This window comes from Caloenas nicobarica, chromosome 19 (assembly GCF_036013445.1).
Source record: "Caloenas nicobarica isolate bCalNic1 chromosome 19, bCalNic1.hap1, whole genome shotgun sequence".
In the NCBI taxonomy this organism is placed as follows: domain Eukaryota; kingdom Metazoa; phylum Chordata; class Aves; order Columbiformes; family Columbidae; genus Caloenas; species Caloenas nicobarica.
Window position 1 is genome coordinate 11860151 of NC_088263.1, and position 15658 is coordinate 11875808.

Consider the following 15658-nt stretch of genomic DNA (forward strand, 5'->3'; position numbering starts at 1 on the left):
ACACGACCCTGGTCGGAACAACCTTTGCTTTCCCATGAGTGACCCATTCACTGGGCCGCCAGGATGTGCTACAAATCACATGGTGTTGCCTTGGCAAAGATTTATCTTCAGTTGTTTTTAGAGTACTCCAAGTCCTACCAAGGTTAACCAGTATATACATTGGTTTTGTAGAAAAATTTTCCAGCCCTTAGGCCATGGAAAATATACAGTCTTCTTGAAACCAGTGATACCACAAAACTGTTGGCTTTTCTGACTATGAGCTAATCTCTTAAGAATGCTGTCTCTAGTTTTACAGACTGCTGACTGTAGTGATTTGGACTTTCTACCACTTAGTTAATTGATAAGTTGCTTTCTCTCTGTCCTCTGCTTTATTTAGTATGATACAACCACACTACTGTACGTGGGAAAAGGCTTACATAAGTAAAGCTGAGTACAAATTGGAAACATATTTTTGTCTCTTCTGGTTTTCCTATCAAACCAGTGTCATTATTCAACTTTTGGGGAGAAAAAAGGGAAAAGCATGACTTTCCATAGGTTCCCTTCTGTTATGTGTGCCAGTTACGCAGTGTCTTGTAGACACTGCTTCCTGTCCTAAAAGAACGCTCTACACCCAGACATCGTGTTACGCTGCGTTCAGGGGCTTCTAGGATGAACATCTTCAGAAAGTGAACGTGATAAGTAGAGAACTAAATTTGTTCAATAAAGCATTTAACTTTTTTTTTTCCTCCCCTTGTAGCATGTGTTTGTCGTCGTCACAGTAACAGTACAATTTACCAAGCAAATGTAGATTATTATAGTACTTGATCAAAATGTTAAGTAGGAATAACAAATTGAAGTCCCCAGGCTAATGTGAAATACTTAACCATCTGCTAATTATTCTTTCTTGTAAAGTAGTGAATGTCTGACTAACAAAAATACTGTATAGCAGCTGTTTCCTAACTTATTTACATTTGCAGAATTGCACAGACCCTTAGCAGAGCACTGTGCACTAAAGTGTATGTCACATGCACCATAGTGGTGTGATTTGACCACTTAATTTTGCATTTGTCAGCTCTACTATTTCACAGGATAGTTTTATATCCATTATGAGAGTTAAAAAAAAATAGAAAGGAAAAAAAGACACAACTGAGAATGATACAAGTTTTCAATCTTTATCTGCACTGTCTTTTTTACAATCAGTTTTGCAGCAGTATGTATTTGTGAGACAGTTGTAGGTACTGTAAATTTTGGGTTGTACTTTATGCCTGCTAATTGTCATAAGTCCCTGAAAGAGACTTGAAATTCTGAATTGGTAGGAATAAATGGTGCTGATACCTCTAGAGGCTGCATGTTGTTACTTATTTTCTATGAGGAATTTAAACCCCACTTTTGTTAAGTCTTCCTGGTCATAATATTTATTTTCATGTCTTTCTGATAGGGAAATGCTATCTGTTTGACTGAACTCATGCAAAATAGAGGATAACAATAACTTGCTCAGGTCAAAGAAATCTGTGACAGAACAGAAAATTCAAATCCAGATTTTATGACTTCCAGGCACATGCCTTAAAAAAATATTTTCATTTGTTTCTGCTACTGTGGTTGAAAGTAATACCATCCCAGCTTTTCCCATTGGTGTGACTTTGTACGTGTGATTTACTTTTGTCTTTCATAGCATGTTATTGTCAGTCTTTCTTAATGTGGAACAAATCACATACCACAGATGTTCATGAAAATTTTAAAGCTTATATGCTTGAGCTGAGGTTCACCAGAACTGATTGAAGTTGAATAATCACTGATTTCAGAAGGCTTGGGATTATTTTTTATTTATGTTCTTAGTACCCATCAGCTCCAAAGTATGCTTATTTATTATCTGCCTCAGTGCTAGTTTCTCGTTCTCAGAAGCCATGAGTATTGAGTAAAGAAATAATAGGAAAAGTTTAGCTATGAATCAGAACACAAATATAAAGACTTAGCTTTGCATCTTGCTGAACACTGCAGTTCTCCATAAATACTTTTTCAATAAAATTTAACCTTGGAAGTTGTCTGGCAGATGGAGCACTCAAAATGCGTGATCTGGGTGGCACTGAATACTACATATCAAAGTGATTTTTTTGCTTTACTTCAGTTTCCCTGTCTTTAGGTTGTCAGTAATATTGCTGCTTGGGTTGAGCTCTGCAAGAAAAATTTAAGAACTAGGTGTTAGAGTTCTTTCTGCCAGTTTAAAAATAATCAGTCCCCTTTACACAATGTGATTTCCTTTGATAAATTTAGTTCTGGTTTATTTGGCCATGCTTTTCCTTAGTCTGTGTTATTATTTCCATGATACCATATACTGATGAATACTGTGTTGTCTGCATACACTATCCAGCTGCAATTAGTTCTAGTAACAATGGAGAAAAGTCAGTATCACTGGAAAATGTTTCGCCTGTGGAAGCAGCAGCCCATGAGCTCACCCCCTGGAAAATATCCTGATGGCTTCACATCTTAGAGGGATTTTTTTCAGTGCACAGTAGCACAAATGTAAGCCAAGGTTTGAAAAGCTAGTGCTGCGTGTTTTCTTTGGCATGTGGCAACCCTGAGCCCTTCCTTTGAGAAGCAGGTCTGAAAGTCTTTTGCTGAAGGGAATAATTTTGTGATTCCTCTGAGCAAAATAAACTGATTCTCATCTACTTCTATTATCACACCTTATACATAGAAGAGTTCAAAATGTCACTGCCCAGATGAAGGCTGGTAGCACTAAAAGAAGTCAATATAGCTAATCATCCTTCTTGCTTTAAAAGGAGGGAAGGAGGGGAACACCACTGAAAAGATGAAGCTTCATGTATATTTACAAATATATACATAAATACATACATAAATACACGTATACATAAATACATACAAATATGTTCTGTCACATTCCAGTGTGTTACATTCAATTTAATTTTTTTATTGGCATCCAGCAGTTTGGTTTCTGTCATCCTGTACCCCACTACCCACAAAAAGCCCATTTCCTTATGCTTTTATTTGGAATTTACAGGGCTGCGCTAACCCCTCTATCCTTTTTGTTGCTCATCTATCTTGTTGGTCCTCATCTGTATATTTTCCTGGAAAATTTACTATTTGTTCTGGAGAAATGCTTATGACTACTGATACAGATCAAGAGAATGTTTATACCCTTGTTGTCAATGAGCATAGCTGGAAACTTGCTCAAAATAGCTAGTCCATATTTGCAGTGGGTAAATGTTAGTAACTCTCGTGTGTTGGATGTTGGCTGAAGCAGCTCCCGGTATGGTTGGACCCTGGTAATAGGTAAGTTCAGAAGAGCTGAAAATTTGGTCTGTCTTTTTTTCTTCTTTTTTTCCCCACAAGCTGTAAATAAGAAAACCTTAATAAGTCACATGGCTTTTCTTAAATTTGCTAGACTATTGCTGGTGGCATGTAACTTATAGCTCTACGTGAGAGTAATGAGACATTACTAGAGAACACGTAAGAACATTTTAATTTCAGGAAAGAATTCATATTTTCCCAAATGGAAATCTTTTTTCTAGGGTTTTGTTGTTTTGTTTAGGTTTTAATCTGAATAAGTTTGAGGCATGCTTATTACCAGGAGATTACATGAAAATAATTTGTTTTCACTGCACAAAATTGTTGTACTTCCGAAGATCTGATTATTATCAGTAATTCATAGAATCTTAGAACGGTTTGGATTGGAAGGGACTTCAGAGCTCATCCAGTCCAGTCCCTGCCGTGGCAGGGACACCTTCCACCAGCGCAGGGTGCTCAGAGCCCCGTCCCGCCCGGCCGCGGTGGGATGGGACACCCACAGCTGCTCTGGGCAGCCTGTGCCAGCGCCTCACCACCCTTCTGGGGAAGAATTTGTTCCCTGTATCTAATCCAAATCTCCCCTCTTTCAGTTTAAAACCATCACATCTTGTCCTGTCACTCCATGCCCTTGTAAAAAGTCCCTCTCCAGCTTTCCTGTAGGTCCCTTTAGGTGCTGGAGGCTGTTCTATGGTCTCCCCAGAGCCTTCTCTTCTCCAGCTGAACACCCCAACCCTCTTGGCCTGTCCTCCCAGCAGAGCTGTTCCAGCCTCGTGTCGTTTCTGTGGCTCCTCTGGACCTGCTCCGAGAGGTTCGTGTCCGTCTGACGCCCGGGTCGCAGAGCTGGACGCAGGAGCGTGGTGCTCACTGCACGCATGGCATGGCAGTGCCTTTCCTTGCCTTTTAAAAGATTGCGCTTGACTAGCATAGTTGCATTTCCTGTTGTTTTAATAACTGGAATTTATTGAGAAAACGTAGTGTTCTAAAGCTAGAACAGTGAAAGTGAGCGAGCTAGCTATTTTCCTGAAACTAAGAGTGCTCTTTTCAAGGCAGGGCAAGAAAATGTGGGGTGGAGAGGGAGTCAGTAATTATAAACATGCTCAAAAACCAGTATGGAAAATCTAATGTGGAAATCTGTTAGATTTTTATGCTGCACAGGTTATTTTCTTGCTCAAAAAGAATGTTTGTTACGCAGCAATAAGCACTAACTTCTCACACACCTCATAGAATAGTTTAGGAATATATTAAAGTCTGCCTTTTAGCTGACCCTAAATGTTTGAGCAAATCCTTTAAAGAAAAATCAGGCTGAGATAATGTTTTTGAAACGCAGTAGCAATAGCTGCAGTGATCCCTGAATGAAGCACGTACAGTGATTTCTATTCAGTCTGTTTGAACACAGCCTTCACAGCAAACTCGGTACATTTTGTACTGCATTTTCTCCCTGCATTCATAAAGGGTTTCCCTTCCAAGACCACTGAGGTCAGTAGGAGTTTTGTGAATGACATCTGAGACTAGGAGCTTATGCTGTTTGTCTTTTCAATGGAATTACAGAGACAAAAAATAGCAGCATGTAACCAGCCATCACATCTGTGATGCTTGTTTTTTCTACTGTATTTCACCTATAGCAAATTTTCTGAATATTGACTTAGGAAAAGTATTTTCTCTGTATATCATGCATGTTTTCAAAAGATACTGCATTTACTAACTTTCCACAGCTTTGGAAATAAGAATTATCTCTTTCAAGAAAAGAATTTGGGATTTATATAGTAGGAGCTTCAGCCCGGCTTCAACAGAAGTGGAAGAGCAAATAGCACAGGAGTATCAAGTCTGTGAGACCTCTTGGCAACCGGGTACTGGGAGTATGAGTCCCCAGACTTGGACCGTCTATAATAACTTGCAGCCTGAGCAAAATACGGTTACACAAAAATCTTCAATAAGTATTTCTTTTGGGCTGCTTGCTAACTTAAGAGGAACTAAAAATATCTTTTGTATGTATTTTCTGGAGTAACAACTATGAACATGGAGTGCTTTTGTACTCAGCACTTACGTAAATGGTAAAAAGATGTTCCTGAAAAGCTATGGTTGTTTTTGGAAAGGATAAAATGTGTCAGATTCCATCCTCATCCTCCCTGCAGAGCTTCGCAGGCAGACCTGTGTCTGAGACCATCCTGCACAGGTCTAGGAGATGCACTTTGTTCCTTCCCATCATCTACACCCAAGGCTTGGTCAACAGAGAGTGTAGCTAGAAGTCCTAAAATAAATCAGTTTTGCACACGCACTCAGAGCCTCTGTGTTCCTTCTCTGCAGTCATGTAGTCGAAATACTGAAACTGATTGAAGTATCCTCACAAAAGGCAAGTGTTACTCCTCCTCATCTTTGTTTGAATGCACTCAGTTACTGAACTAAATCGATGAGCCTTGCATTATGTTTTCATAGTAGCTTTCATGAGTTTTACAAGACTGTGTTGCAGAATTTTATTTTAGTTTTCCAGAGTTAAGAACTAAAACTTTGTAGGCAATCTCAGTGATGATTCAGTTTTCTCAGGCTTGATGACTGTATATTGTACGTACTTCCCAGTCAGTGTTTTTCCCTGTGTTTGTGATTGCTTTCTAGCTGTTCTCGGGCTGTAAAAGAAACCCACTACAAATCATAATGGTGTGTGTGAAACTGAATGGCATGTGTTGATAAAAAGCAGTTGGGTACCATGCAAGAAACATTACGCTAGATCATTAATTCATTTCAGTCTTAAGCCTGCCTTTATTTTTTTTCTTACATAATTTGCAAAGGTAAAATTACCGTACAACAGAGACTAACTTACAAAATACCTGCCTATGAAATTTGGATATAGGTATATTTTTGATGATGAAAATAGCTGGCATCTTGCCACACGCAACTTCTGTATGTAATATGCTTCTTTACCAATCAAAAATGACACTTTGTCTAGTCAGCAAGTGCTTTGAAAAAGTGCAATACAAATGGCAACAGTCAGCATTTTTGGCAACTACAGTAGTCACCATCTTTCTGTATTTACTGAGAAAATCTGAGAGATTTACTGAGAAATCTGGGTCGAGGCCGGTGGCCGTGCTGGGGCTGTGGCGCTGCCGCTGCACGCACAGAACCTGCACCGGGGCAGCGCCTCGTGGCCGCTGGCGCTCCGTCTTTTTTTCAGTGTCCTTGTTATGGTCCTGCGAACTGCTCGCAGTAGACATTAGCCTATATAAGTGCACATGAGCAAAATATTTTCTGTCCTTTTTTAAGAGGTGTCATAGAACTCAAGTGCTAATTATGAAATTTTTCAACATGCAAATCCTAAGTTCTCCTTTGTTTAATGGGCCCAGACCACCGTGGGAGTAAATAGTTGCTGGCTGTTATATTCATTAAAAATTATGCAACTATTTCTGTTTGAATCACTAGATAAATTGTTTGATTGATTTGTTTGTTACAGGAATTTATCTCTTGGATTTAATCTACATTGATTCTGCATATCCGGCTTCAGGCAGCATTATGGAGAATGAACAAAGATCCAATCAAATGAACAATATTCTCCGAATAATAGCTGATCTGCAAGTCTCCTGCAACTATGGTTGGTATATTTTGTTATATCTGTTAAGCCTTAACTAAAATTTCTCTGGTACAACATTGTGAAAGCAGGTTTTGGCCCTGTGTGAGGGCAACACAAGAGACTCACACTGGTAGAGTTGAACACTGGTACGTGATGTAGCTTCCAGTTCTGTGCAGTTTCAGTCTTACCGGTAAATTAGGCAAATAAGCATGTATTAAAAATTCTAAGAGCTATAACAGAAGTTGTGCAGAGTCTACTGCTACACCTGGACTACAAAGGACATACTTTCAAGTACAGCTGTTGTGTTTGGGTTCTATTCTGTTTCCACCAGGAGCAGTCAGAGAGAATTATTTTAACATCTTTCCTTACAGTAGATAAGTCATCTTTGGAGTGTAGAATGTGTTAATTGCATTATCATTTTATTGTTGGTATTCTGATGGTGTGTTTACAAAGTGAAATACAAATCTGTACAACAGTTGTTAAATTGTGTGTTAAGCTTTTCCACATATCTCACTTGTTGATGAAGTGAGGAACATCAGAGGGCTGCTTGTTTTTGTTAACGAGCTCTGAAATTCATTTCTGCAATTCTAGCCTGTTAATGAAGCCTTATGTCAAGAAATTTAATGGCTTTGTGGTCTTGACGAATACTCAGTATACTGTTGGTGACTTAGCGTGACTTTTCATTGCTTAAATGTGAAACAAGCTGGAAAACCTTGAGAGCAGCTGTACAATTAAATAAATTCAGAACACTTAAATGCTACGGTATTGGAGAATTTTGAACAGAAAAAAAAAAAGGTTAGATTGTGAGGAAATGGGGTGAGAAATTACTTGTGTATGCTTAAGTATCCAGCCCTTGTACTTTGTTGTCATCTTCGTTATTGTAAAGTATTTAAAGGCAGGGACTTGGCATAATAATGTATGATTCTGAATAACTAGATTATTCAGCTATCGTGTTCTTATTGTGATATTCATTTTGTCTTTAATGACAAAGAAATCTCGTTATTTTACTGACCCTTTCCTTTTTACAGTTTTCGCGGCTTCCTGCTTTGCTATGCATTAATTTTGAGTGCTTCTGTTACAATCAGAATGAAAATTAAAATACGGCCTTGAAGAAACAATGGATGCCTTTAAAACATTTGTCTTTATGAGACCGTAAAAGTTAAGTTAGATATTATGAGGCAAGTTCCTGTCCATACAACATGCCTCAAAGGACCTTTCTGTCATTCTGAACTTAGTGTCTCTCTTTCTTGGTATTCCACATTGGGATTTTTAAGTCTCTTCACGTTCATATGAGAATCGCTAACAGTCATGGCTGCAGGCTGTAATTTCCCCCAGAACACCGAGCACGAAATTCAAGCAGAGTTTGCAGCAAGTAACACTTTTCCACTTGTGAGATCACATATAATAAAATCCACTAGCTTTCATTATGATGAGACACATCTGTGTTTTCTTTAACAACTGAGCATCACTTTCGCTCAATCAAATCTTTAATATCTTCTTAGAGTCAAAGTAATATTTCTGTCTGATTTATTATTTAGGAAGGTTCAAATTCTCTGTTTCCATTAAGATAACCATAAGAACCAGAAAAAAAACCCTGAAAGGATAATTTATTTTGCATGACCTGAATGTTCACCTTTTTTTTGTTTGAACACTCCATAGATCATCTTACAACACTGCCCCATGTGCAAAAGTATTTGAAGTCTGTCCGTTACATTGAAGAACTTCAGAAATTTGTAGAAGATGACAATTATAAGTAAGTACTATTATTTTCTTCAAGTTTTGGGGAATTGAATAGATCACTTGGCTGTTAGCTTGATTAAGAGTTGAACAAAAAGCCATTGGCTGAAGATGTTTTGAGTTTTGCCTGGTGTTCTTAATATTTTATTAATGGAGCTGATAATACCAGGATGCACAAGTGAAATCCAGAATGACAGTCTTCCTTTATGAGCCTAACCTGATTTCCAAAATGAAATATCTTTGTAGAAGTTAAAAGCAGATGAAAATCTAGTCTTTATTCTATTACATTATGGTTGTATTCTGGGCATTTTGTTCAAGAACCCTAAAGCCATCTCCAAGATGTCCAGGATTGACTCTGTGCTGTTGTAAATAATGCATTAAAAGCATCTTCCCATTTCAAATTACTATTTCAAATGAGCTGGTACTTAAGATATAAACCTGACAGTTTTGGGGGTTTAAGCATGTTAAAGCAGTGCTTACAGATGAGATGGAGAAGAGCTGACCCACACAATGGGGTGGCACAGACACTGTAAAGCACATTGGTCAGTATGTGAATGTGCTCCAGTTGAAGGAGGTGATAATCACTGGCCAATAGTTCTGAAGGAACTGACACATTAAATCATACGTTTAGCAGTCAAAGTTTTAAATAATTCAACCATGGTAGATGCAATGCTATAAAATTAGATATTGACAAATATAGTACCTCTGTTTAGGTGAACAGAATTAAAAGTATTCAAGGCAATCAAATGTTCTGTAATACATAAACCACATGCCAATAAAACAGTGTTGGAAGGGTTCATTGAAGTAGAAGGTGATTTGGATATCACAAAGGAAGAGTTAGGTGGCCTGATGACTAACATGATAGTGACACAAAAAATGTTATATTTCTTCTAACATTAATTTATGGTATTGATCAGTAGATGTCTGTCAGAAGTGAGATGCAGCCACGAAAGACAAATTCATCCCTACTAACTATCAAATATAGTGTTTCTATAAAAATCAAATTGTTAATACTGCTTCAAAAGGAGTTGGTGAGACCTTATGTGGAGTACTGTACACTGTTCTGGCCATCCGTTCTTACAGTGGGTTTAAAAAAATGCTGCTACATTCAGGTGAATAAATTCTGTCTCGTAACACCAGACGTAGAGAACTAGGTTTGACTTTAGGCTAGAAAAGGAGTTTAGGTAATAGAATCACTATGTATAAACACAATTGGGAGAAAATAGGGAGAGTGAAGAGCAATTTAAACTAAATTGTAATGGTAGCACAAGGATAAATGAATACAAAGATTTAGAAGCTGAATGTTGAAATATGGTTCTTAACCATCAGAGTAATAGAATTCTGGAATGACTTCTTAATCCGAGTAGTGAGACAAATAATTAAATCATTTTAGGTTGAAACTTGATCAGTTGATGAAATGAAGGCTACCAGGTTGTGAAAAGAGCAGATTCAGTGAATTAGAAGACTCTGTATTACCAGCATGGGGTCATGTACATATGAGCATAAAGAATGACCTACCCTAACCATTCTACATTTCTCTGCAATTATAGCTGATATTGCTGGTATACAGATGCAAAATCCTGCTGAGAAAGTTCATGGAAAAAAGGTGTCACCATAACAGAGACAAAAACCCCACATATTTGAGCAGAGCGTGGGTCAAGCCATTTGTCTTTTGTCTTTGATTTTGAACATAACTGCAGTTGGTGATGCCTCCAGCTGCCAAGGCCGTTCCCCTTCACTCTGGTCAGGACACTGTGTGTGCAGTTCTGTTCCCCAGCCACATCTGCCAACAGGGGTTCTTGTGATAGATGTGTGTGGAGCTTTGCATTTCCTGAGATAATAATTATAGATGTAAAACCATTCAGACAAGTTATTCTTTGGGATCTTCTTGGAGTATCAGGACATAGAGAAAATGTCCAAAGTTGTTTGTCCCCCTGCTTAGGATAAACTTCAGCAAAAGGAGCTGAACCAGCACTGGATAGTTCACCACAAAAGATCGTACTTGGCTGTGGTTTGATAGGTTTGTGCTTTTGTGTCTGGTTGATCGCAGATACTAAGGATAGTGATGTTTCTGTAGGAAAACGGTTTGGAAAAAAAGAATGTGTTTGTATGATGTTTTCGTAGCAGAGTTTATTGGCTTCAGGGAATTAGAATTCCTGCCAGAGTACTGATGATGGAATTTGTATGTTCTTCGTTGACTCGGTCTCTTAACATGTATACTTTTCACGAGTAGAGATGCATTGCGCAGCAGATGCACATCGAACATTAGCGTTGCACAGAGCCTTTTGGAAAGGTCAGGCAGTCTAAGACTTGTGTTCAGGGTAGTCTGAGATTGAAATCTCAGTGTTAAAATTTAACAAATGGTCATTTTTTACTGATTTCCCACGTACTTCCATGTTTCATTAAAATCATGAACATAGAGCAAAATTAAACTGAGTAGTAATTGGTAAAGGTGAAGAACTGTAGTTAGTATAGGCTTCACAGCCCCTGGATTGTATTCAAGAAACTGGGCATGTTGCTTAGCTTGATTTTTGGATGGAGTTTCCTGATGATACATAAATGTTTACATTATATATATAATATTTTTCATGAACTGTAATATCTTAGGAAAAACAGATTAAACAAATGGTTTATATAAGTATATGGTACTATAACATAATATTTTAAAAAAACTACAAGTCATGACTAATTGCAGTTTAAATTTGAAAATCACGTTAACTTCAGCAGCAGCCTTGCTTATAATGCTGGAAGGTATTTGATGTTTCTTAAAGATAATTTAGTACTTTTTCTTTTGATTTAGTTATTTGTGAGAATATATTCAATCAAATTTAGCAGTTTTCTTTCTAGGCTTCACTATGGCAACAAAAAACTGGACTGAAGTCAAAAGGGGTATTAGAAATAGGGAAAGATTTGATTCTTGGCATAGTAAAGTTGCTGCAGTTTATATACATTGAGAAACTTTGACCTTTTTCTACCATGTTTGTTTCATCACAATAAAACTTTAATTTAAAGTCTGCTTTCATCAAAACTACCCATAAAGTGAACTCTCATTCCTCTTCCATGTTTTTGTATTTGATAAGAAGTGTTTAGATTTTGTTTTTAATATTTGATTTCACATTTTCCTCTCAGTTTTCCCTAATGGATCTTCAGTTTCATGGCATTTTCTGATCCCATGCCAGAAGAAACTGTAAGCCTTAAAAAGGCAAAGTGTGCTAAGTTTTAATAGTGGGAAGGAATCTCCTCTCCCTCCGTTTCCAGCGGCCGCTCTGTTCGAGCAGCAGCGTGCAGGGAGAGCAGAGCAGAACCACCTCGGTACCGGCTGCCGGAGACAAACTGAGATAGTTGCCCTAAAATGTATTGGCAGGATCCCAACACACGTTTCGCCAAATGAGAACCTCAATTACACTGAAAAGGAAAATTTGGCAGCCACTTTATATAAACAAAGCTTTTCTCTGCATTTTTTTGTGCCAGACCAATTGCTTGCTTTAAGTTCGTGCTTGTCAGCAAGTAGGAACGCTCCAGAAAACCCCTGACAATGATGTCATCTCCTAAAAATAGTAGATATTTCTTGCTCAGCTCATATACTGTCCTCTGCAGAAGCTGAGAAATGAAAAATTTGCTAGTTACAAGACTAAGGGGGCAAAAATAGGACCTAAAGCACCAGGATTCCTTCTAGTTATGCCCAAAATGTATTGTGAATCATTGTTATCTCAGAGCATCAATGGCAGCCAAGGGGCTTCAGAGCTTCAACTTTTATTGAGAATTTCAACTTTTCAACTTTTACTGAGAATTTTTTTTTAAATTTCGCTAAAAACTTGTTTTTCCAGATTATCATTAAGAATTGAGCCAGGTAACAGCTCTCCTCGACTGGTTTCCTCCAAAGAAGATCTTGCAGGTATAAAACTTTATTTGAATATTTGAGTAAGGAAATAATTTTAATTACAGAAATCCTCCACTGAAGTATATGGGAAAACAGTAGTACCCACTGAATTGAATATGTGATGGCATGGTATCTGGCAGTATTAGGAGAGGGTGAACTTTCCCCTCTGAATCTGCGGTGCCCCCCTACGTGCTCTTTAAGTCTGGTTTATTCAGTGAGAAACAATATAACTACTAGAAACCAAGTCTTGAGTCATTGTTCCATTTTTCTGTTAGTATTTCCTTCGAAAACTTCACAGCTTGTGGACTGCTGTATTTATTGCTCAGCTAGAGAGTTCTCACTTACTGCCAGTTAGACAATAAATGTCACCAGCATTTTGTAATACCCACATGATTTTTTTTCAGTGACGTGCACCTATGTGGCTGAAAAAATTGTATTTTATTGAAAAAACAAATTAATTCCTGGAGAAGGTTACTTAAGTAAGTTAGCATGAATTCAAACTGAAATTTAACTGAGCGTGAAGGCAATAATTTATTGTTTCTTTCACAACATTAATAAATAGAAATACAGCGATATGTTAGTGTCAAATAATTCTGAGCTAAAATACCTAAATATCAGTAATGAGATAGTTGACCATGGGGAATTAAAAATAGCACATTCAAAGGTATTCGGGTCAACTCTATTTGAATTCAAATTATAGTTTGAGATAATTTCCACTGCAGCCATTGTGTGCCAGGAGTAAGTCCTTTGCAGTCAGCAAGCTATAATGATAAGAGATGATCTCAAAATATTTAGGCAGCAGTTTACTGTTCCAGTCAATAGTTTAAGGCACAGGAGTCTGAATATAGTGATTTTAAGGTAAAATAAAGGTTCTTGGCCCATGAGGGCAGTCATCAGTTCAGTTCTCCTGATAGTCAAAATGTTAATACATTACTAATAGCAATAAGTCTGGTTGAGTTCTGTGAGTGACATACTGCCTTCTTATAGGTTGCTGTGTGTTTCCAAATATGGAGAAAGATCTCGATATCGTAGTAATAATTCCAAAGTCTATAATGGACTTAAGTCCAGGGAATAGTGTTTTCCTTTCCTAAAGTATAATTACTTGTGTTGAGGATGGAAATGGATTTTCTTTCCCAGCATTGTGACTTTTTCTCCTACTCAGCTTCATTTTTCTCCCTTTCAAGAGAAAAGTAACAGTGTAGTCTAGCCAGGGACATTGTGGGTTTCTTTTTTCCCCCTTAAAGTATCTTTATGAGTGTGAAGCTCAATAAAAACAGTTAAATCCTTCAGTATTTCTGTTTGAAAAGTACTGGAGCAAACCACGTGTCCATTTTCCACTTTGGCTGCCAACTGGTTTTCCAGTAAATTCAAACAGGAGGCAGACATTTGATTAAAGTGAATGTCTCCCAGCAAGCTATGTTTGGTACATGAGTGGCTAGGATGGTGTCATTTAATTATCAAATGCATGTATAATTTTGAACAGTGCTTTCATGGGAAGATTTCATGCCTTCCATAACACTTCAGAGATTCTTGTCTCTTGCAAATAGCATTTAAAAAGGAGCTTTAAGCAGTTTATTGTATGCTTTCAGGAACTGTGTGATTCACACAACTTCCTTGGCAGCAGCTTAAGTCTGTTCGTTCTGCCTTGCTATGGTTTGAGAGAATGTAGCTGCCGAGCTTATAGCGTGCTCAGAGTTTCCAGTTGAATTAGCTGAAAAAGACATCTGTGTTCCTGCAGTGCTGGCAGGGAGGTGCCCAGCATCTACAATACAGCTTTTAGGTTGTTTTGGAAGGTGTAACTCAATCTGTTTTCCCAGAATGAAAGAAAAGATTTTGTGTAATATATGTTAAATAAGTTAGCCTTCTAAGCAACTGAAGTTCCTTAGAATTTGCACATGAAGTGTAGCTTGGCATGGAAAACTTTATGCATGTTCTTGATCATCTTACTGTTATTTTGAACAGTTCAGGTTGTGGTGCTAATCAGAATATAGAAAATAGTTACTCATTCTCTGAAATAGACCATGTTTATCCTGTCCCGGAAAACAACATAAAAAGATAAAATAATGTTAAAATAATTACCATGTCCAGAAAATTATATCTAAGTGACTCAAGGACCGGTCTTCGTGATTCTGTGATTTTTAACGAAGCTGTTCATTTCAGTTAGTATTTAGAAATCCTTTTTAGCAACAACCGGGCCTCAGCTGTGGGCAGCCCTTATTTTGGGGTTTTTGTTATGCAATAGTCAGAGTTGGACCTTCACTCCCTCCTTTTTCTCTTTTTTTTTCCAAGTAGGTCTTGGTATAATTCTTGAGAGGAGAATAAGTAGACCAGAAGTTTTATATTACCACCCTACCAGGAATCTGGAGTAATTAATCTGAAACAGGTGTATTCTCTTTTTTGTTATTGGGCTAAAATTCAGCTGATTGTGCTGAGTCCATTCGACTTTGAGAGCTGCTAAAGAACTTTTAATATTTCTTTTAATTAATTAGAAGCAGTAGATTTATTTGACATAAAGTGTGTGATATGCAGGAGTCAAACATGTAGAAAATGTGGAAACGGAAGAAAGACTGGGATGTTTGCACATTTGTAACCCTCTGGAAGTAGGTATGCTACACTAGTGATGTCTGTACAGCAGGCCCAGCATTTTAGGATAAGAAAACCTACACCATCATTTTCTGTGTAAACACTGAGTTGACATTTAAGTTTGCCATTTGTTTTACTGGTTGCTTTGGCAACTAATAAATAGTTTGTGCTAAGTGCTTTAGCAGCCAATCGTTCTGTGGAAATGAGGATTGTCTAATCCTCCTGCAAGTGCTTGGTTATTGCTTCATGTGGATGGTGTCTGCTTTTCTTACACTGTACTTAAGGTAGAAATGCAAGAACTAAGTTTTCTTCACAGAAGTTTACAGACCATCCAGAAAACTTTGCTCTTTAATTGCAAGCTTACACTCATTTCCAATCTCTTCCTTTGTGATACTTTCCCTACAAATTTTTACAACTCATTTGAGTATTTTTGAAAGAGATTAATACCAGACAAATGTGTGGGATTCCTGTGTTGCTATCAACCAGTAAATCCAGCCAGAATTAGTGGGGTTTTTTTTCTTCAACAGACCAAAGCTTCACAAAAATTGTAGAAGAGAATTCTGTCAAAGCAAATATAAAGTTATTAGGGAGAGAATGGTCATGCTCAGTTTTTA

General features: G+C 37.6%; 1 protein-coding gene across 5 annotated transcripts in view; it reads left to right on the plus strand.

Annotated features, from left to right (window-relative positions):
* The window catches only part of RALGPS1 (Ral GEF with PH domain and SH3 binding motif 1), a 65959-nt gene that overhangs the window by 33775 nt on the left and 16526 nt on the right, over positions 1-15658 (plus strand). For all 5 annotated transcript variants that reach the window (XM_065648217.1, XM_065648218.1, XM_065648219.1 and 2 more), the window contains exons 10-12: positions 6728-6865; positions 8504-8597; positions 12409-12476. In XM_065648217.1, the coding sequence (XP_065504289.1) occupies positions 6728-6865; positions 8504-8597; positions 12409-12476 (300 nt within the window). The remainder of the gene's footprint in view (positions 1-6727; positions 6866-8503; positions 8598-12408; positions 12477-15658) is intronic.